The 5,695-nt window shown below is 36.8% G+C and overlaps 1 protein-coding gene across 1 annotated transcript; it reads right to left on the minus strand.

Annotated features, from left to right (window-relative positions):
- Positions 1-421: 421 nt before the first annotated feature.
- LOC137613859 (cholesterol 24-hydroxylase-like) lies at positions 422-5,289 on the minus strand. The gene is made up of 15 exons (XM_068343314.1): positions 5,279-5,289; positions 4,848-4,925; positions 4,555-4,636; positions 4,082-4,155; positions 3,407-3,493; positions 3,111-3,249; positions 2,882-2,992; positions 2,639-2,798; positions 1,813-1,878; positions 1,566-1,638; positions 1,396-1,480; positions 1,160-1,270; positions 966-1,054; positions 791-857; positions 422-702 (listed from the first exon to the last, which is right to left on the minus strand). The coding sequence occupies exons 1-15, from the start codon at positions 5,287-5,289 to the stop codon at positions 553-555; spliced, it is 1,383 nt and encodes a 460-aa protein (XP_068199415.1). The 3' UTR covers positions 422-552.
- Positions 5,290-5,695: the final 406 nt, after the last annotated feature.

Consider the following 5,695-nt stretch of genomic DNA (forward strand, 5'->3'; position numbering starts at 1 on the left):
CCAGGAGGAGACCTGGGGGAAAGGATATGCTGGAGAGACAATGATTCCTGTCCTGCCTGGGAACACCTCGCGAACCCCCTGAAAGAGCTAGAGAAGGTGTCTGGGGACAGGGAGGTTTTATTATTATTAGCAGCAGTAGTATTATACCGTTAATGTTACGAACCAGCCACAAATAAGAGGTTAAAGATGGATGGATGGATTCAAGATGGAAAACATATTTTTGCATCAGTTAAATAAGAAATAAGAAAATGTTTTTCTTGTGTGATTTTTTTTAAATTTTCCTCAGACTTGTAATCCAACCTTTTTATATTAGTGTTAAACATTCAAAAGCCAAAGTTTTAGTTAAAAAAAAATTTAAGTATGAAGAACACTGTGAGCTACCCAAATAGATTTGCTGCACCTCTATGAATCAACGTATCATTCTAAAGAGCAATGCTGATAGTGTTACTTGAAAAATAAGAGAAGTAATGAAACAACATAACTTTTGGTTAGTTACAGTATTAGATATTAGAGTACACAGTTCTAATTTGAGTATGATACTGGATGATTATTTTATTTATTATGATCCCTGTGGGTCACGTAACACATCACTCCACCCTTCGGCCTGAGAGTTCCAGTATCACGGATCTCGAAACTCTGTCCCGGTAAAAGGGTGAAGTCAAACCTCTGGAGCAGCTTGGCCATCACCACCTTAGTTTCCATCTGTAATCACCACAACACCCACTGAGTTAATGCTGTGTTGTTGACAGGTTATGTGTTTGTGTTGCGTTTCATGACACTCACAACTCACCAGAGCAAGGCTCTGTCCCAGGCATGAACGTGGACCGAGAGAAAAAGGGTAATAACAGTAATAAGGTCTGGAGATCAAAGAAGGGACAATTCACTCAGTACATTTCACTTTCATTCTTCTAACCAATGATCGGTGTCAGGATGTCATTATGTGGCGTTGGCTTTATGCTACTTACTTGGGTGCATTCGGATGAAATCTGTCAGGATCAAATGTCAGCGGGTCTTTAAAGAATCTTTCCATTCTCCCAGTCACGTAGGTGTTTAACTGAATTTCAGGATTATTTGGATTGTTTTAAAAACACGTAGGTTCATAAAGTAATTGTTTATTCTAATATATGTTGCACTGTCCAGCTGGGGGTTTCTGACTTACCATACATGTCACTCCTGCAGGTACATGGATGCCATCAATGACAAGGGCTTCTGCGATATCACGAGTCGACGCTGGAGCCGGCGGGTAAAGTCTCAGAGTCTCTTTTAGAACCTTGTATAGGTAATAGAAAATAGATAAGAAATAGGTTTGCAAAACTGCACATAGAAAGAAATGAATGTGGGGAAATTGAAAACTTACTGCAGAGGTAATTCTAAAAAAAACTTCATGAAACATACCTGTGAAAGGTAGCCCAGATGTCCCAAATGATCATAACTGATGTCCTGTTTCATTCCAATGACATCATCCACCTCTTTCTTTACTCTGAGAAATAAAAAAGGCATCTAAGGAAGCCGTCACTCAATTGCTTCATTATCAAGCTGCTTTTCTGTGCATAATTAGTTCTCACTTCTCCAGTATGTCAGGATGTCTTCCAAGTTCCATGAGACAAAAAGCCATCATATTGGCTGTAGTCTCCTGCCCTAAAGTGTTACAAACAGTAAAATGAACGCTCACCATATTAATGGGACCACATACTTCATGTCTTCACCAAGAAGTTGAGCTTAAAAGAACAGTTGTCTTAAAACACACTAAAATTTGTTACTTATTTATTTTATCTTGGAATAATACAGTCTACAGAAACAATGCTGACTCACCTGCAATGAAAAATGCCACAAAATTGTCCAACATGCACTCTTCATCTTCTGGGGTCAGCCTGCCCTCTGGAATGATCAGAATATCAATTGACCTAGTAAATCAACACGCCAGTCATCTGACCATCCATCTATACTTCCATGTTCTTGAAGACAAGGTGACTGAAATCGTCTCACCCTCAACTGCTTTTCCGCCTTGCTGATCACAGGTGTTGCTGGAGCCTATCCCAGCTGGCTATGGGCGAGACGCATCACGGGGCCACATTAAAACTTACTAGTATGTTACATTCTCCAAATACTGTAATTGATCATAAATATTGCACTTCTGCTCTGCTATGTCAATGCTCCTAATGAGGTCATGATAACTACGTATGTAGATGTCTATCGATCCATCTATCAATTTTTTTTACCGCTTTTATCAGTTGTCGTGGGTCACAGCTGGAGCTGGAGCCTAACCCAACTGGTTTAGGGCGTGAGGCGAGGGATACTCCAGGCGCAACGTCAGTGGGCCATGGAGCCACACAGAGACGCAGACAAACACACACGTGCACAGTCTGCTCATATTTATAAATATGGGGTTAATTATTCAGTCACACTCACTCCACTATGACAAAAACAAAATCAATATTTAAATATACTTTCCGATTAATTTTGATTGATTTCATTGTTTATTTACAAAAAACATACACATATATACATACATATATTTTTATGGTGAATTTGAATATTCAGTTCTGCTCGAGACTTTGTAAACAATTACTCGTAACTGTAACAACCCTAAAAATATACAGAGATGTTTTAATTTTCTTATGTAACTTATGATCATTACCTCCAGGGGTTTTGATGATCTGTGTCAGGAAGTCTTTAGGGACATCATCACCATTTTGCATGGCAACCCTTCTCTCTTTAATCCACTGAGCTCCAGATGTGCGCAGCAGTCGGCAAGCTTTCCTGACTTCTTTAATTAATTGTCGGTTCTTTGGATTGAACTGTCAATACATGGTCTCAAGATCAGACAGTTTCCAATGTTTTAGCCAAACAAACTGAAAACAAAGAAGCATTGAGATCTTACCCGAAAAAGCATGTCTCTGACATTATGCAGCATCCCTTTTAGACAGGTCTCAACAGCTTGAGGGAAAGGTGATGTTTTCTGCAGCAGATTTAAATCCACACCAAGGGCAACCTGACAGTTACCAAGATCCCCATTAACACATTGAAGGGAACACAGCTTCATGATATTACTCTTTGTGATAAACTGACTGCTGCTTTAGCGACATTCAAACAAACAAACTGTTAAATACCTTAGCAAGGACATCCATGGTAACACAATTGAATAGGTGGAGCATGCTGACTTTTGTCTTAGAATCAGACATTTGAGAAAGTTTATCCATCAGTTTCTCTCCCATCTCATTTAAGGTGTCCATACGGCCTTTCAAATACCTGGACATTATGATAGATTTAGACATGGTGTTTAGAACAAAGCTCCATAAATAAAACAAAAAGGAAAAGATGGAACCAGATGATACTATCCCAGAATAAAACGATTGAATACAACCAACCAAAAAAACCAAACAACCAACTGACTAACTAAACTTACAAGTTGCTGAATGCGGGTTCAATGAATCTGCGATGTTTATACCAGAGCTCTGTGTCCGGTGTAGTTATCATGCAATTTCCGATAAACCTTGAAGAAAAGAGAGGAAAGCAATCTAAGTTAACTGCTGAACCAATAATGACAACTTTCAGTAATTTTTTTATCAGTTTAAACTGAAATTATTGATAATAAAAAAATCCATACACTCAAAATAAGAAAAAATTTAATGAAAAGTTAATGTACACCAAAGTTATTCAATTCTTCTGTTCTCACAAAATACTTTGAAAAATTGAGCTGACGTAAGATAAGTTTTGATGAAAACAATAAAAATAACATTTTATTTTCAAGGGATTTTGATGATTCACAGAGTTGATGAATTTTAGTTAAAATCTGCTTATAAACTGAGAGGGTATTTCAGTGTTCACTAGCTAGCTGTAATGTGAGAACAGGAATTAACAAGAAACATAACCAATAATTTGACTTGTTATAACAGGTAACGAGGATGATTAATTACTCATATTCTCCAACCAAGTTGTTTTACTGGGATAACTGAACCATGAACTGCATCAAAATCTGTCTTTGCTGTTCTTATACCAGGTTGTAAATAATGTTAACAATATATTTGTATGACCGAGATGCATACAGTATGAAAGGCAAACAAAACAACAGTCAACCAACCTTTCCCCAAACACATAGAAGAGCTGTTTGTGAAGAATTCTATCTTTTGTGTACTTTAAGGACATCAGGATTTCCTGCAAATATCATCAGACAGTGTTTTATATATATAAAAAATACACACATCACACACACACACACACACACGCACACGCACACGCACACGCACACGCACACACACATACACACACACACTGTCCGTATGTATGTGTATATATATATACTGTATATATATATACATATATATATATATATATATATATATATACACACACACATATACACACACACACACACACACATATATATATATATATATATATATATATACACACATACGTATACGTATAGAAGGTAACACATTTTCACTACAAATTGTCAGAAGCTGGGAGTTAAAAGCCATTTTTAAATCATTTTGTACAATTTATTGTGTAACGCAGGAGCAACACACAACTGGTACTGGGTGAAGTATTTACCTTGGTTGCCTCTGGACATGTCACATTGATTAGAACAATGTGAATTATGTTTATCCTGTAAACTGGCCCGTAAACTTCTGCCCTGTAAGTCATGTCATAAAATTGTGTTTTTAAAAAACAGGAGCGTACATTGAAACTAGTAACCACGCATATCATATGGAATCACCTTACACCTACCCATGCAGGGGTGTACTGCATGTTTTTGTAGAGGTAGACGTACACCAAATTAAATCTAGTAACAAAACATGAACAAATGTTTCTTCTTGCTGAATGAATAAAACTTCGTTGCTTACCATTTCAGATATGTGTCGAGAGAGAGTTCTTCTCTGTGCAATATCTTTTGAAATGTATGTACATGACCGAAGAAAAAACTGTCAAAGAAAAGAAAGTGCCAGATAATAGAAGCAAAATACAATAAAACAATAGTAAAACACATAATGCTAGTTTTTATTTTCGTACTAAACCAATAAACAATCTGCTGTAACTTGTTTAAACTAATTCTTTACCTGTCTCTCGGTGGTCCAGGAATGTGGTCATACTTTAAATGAATGTATTTAATATAGAGGCAGAATCCAAGAAAGACTATGAAAAGTATAAAGAGCAAAACTACAACACCCCGAAGAGCCCAGGTTAAAGCAAAATGGAAAAAAGCCATTTCAGTTGATTCAGACAGTTGTAAGTGAGTCTGTCGGCAGAGTCAAAATCGCATCTGTGCTCAGTGTACCACACATACATGAAGTAAAACAAAATAACATAACCAGTTTCCTGCGCATCACAACCAGTTCTAATGTGGGGAATATTGACTTGCTGTAAATATTTGCCTTTAAGTGGCCAATTCCTTGTAGTTATACGAAGAGAGAAGTGATTACAGTATGTCATTCTGCGGAAAGCTTCATTATAGCTTTCTTAAACTTTCTTCCATAAACATTACCAATCACATCCATTTGTATTTTTTTCTTTCGTATTCAATAATAGTGGTACACATGGGTATATTTTTTTCCTAAAAAAAAAAAAACATCACATAAGAGAGGCTAATCCAAACATAACCAACATTACCTAAAAGGCTTCTGGGAAACTAAGCGGAGTTTTAATGGACACAGTATGATGGCAGCGTTGTAAAAAATTATTTGCAAGATTATTA

The sequence above is a fragment of the Antennarius striatus genome, chromosome 19 (assembly GCF_040054535.1).
Source record: "Antennarius striatus isolate MH-2024 chromosome 19, ASM4005453v1, whole genome shotgun sequence".
Taxonomy (NCBI): domain Eukaryota; kingdom Metazoa; phylum Chordata; class Actinopteri; order Lophiiformes; family Antennariidae; genus Antennarius; species Antennarius striatus.

Excerpts from the sequence above, each read along its gene's own strand:
- LOC137613859 (XM_068343314.1), bottom strand. Across the intron at positions 1,639-1,812 it reads TGTGGCATTTTTCATTGCAG|GGCAGGAGACTACAGCCAAT; the intron begins GTGAGTCAGCAT and ends GTAACACTTTAG. Across the intron at positions 703-790 it reads TGGGACAGAGCCTTGCTCTG|ATGGAAACTAAGGTGGTGAT; the intron begins GTGAGTTGTGAG and ends TGGTGATTACAG.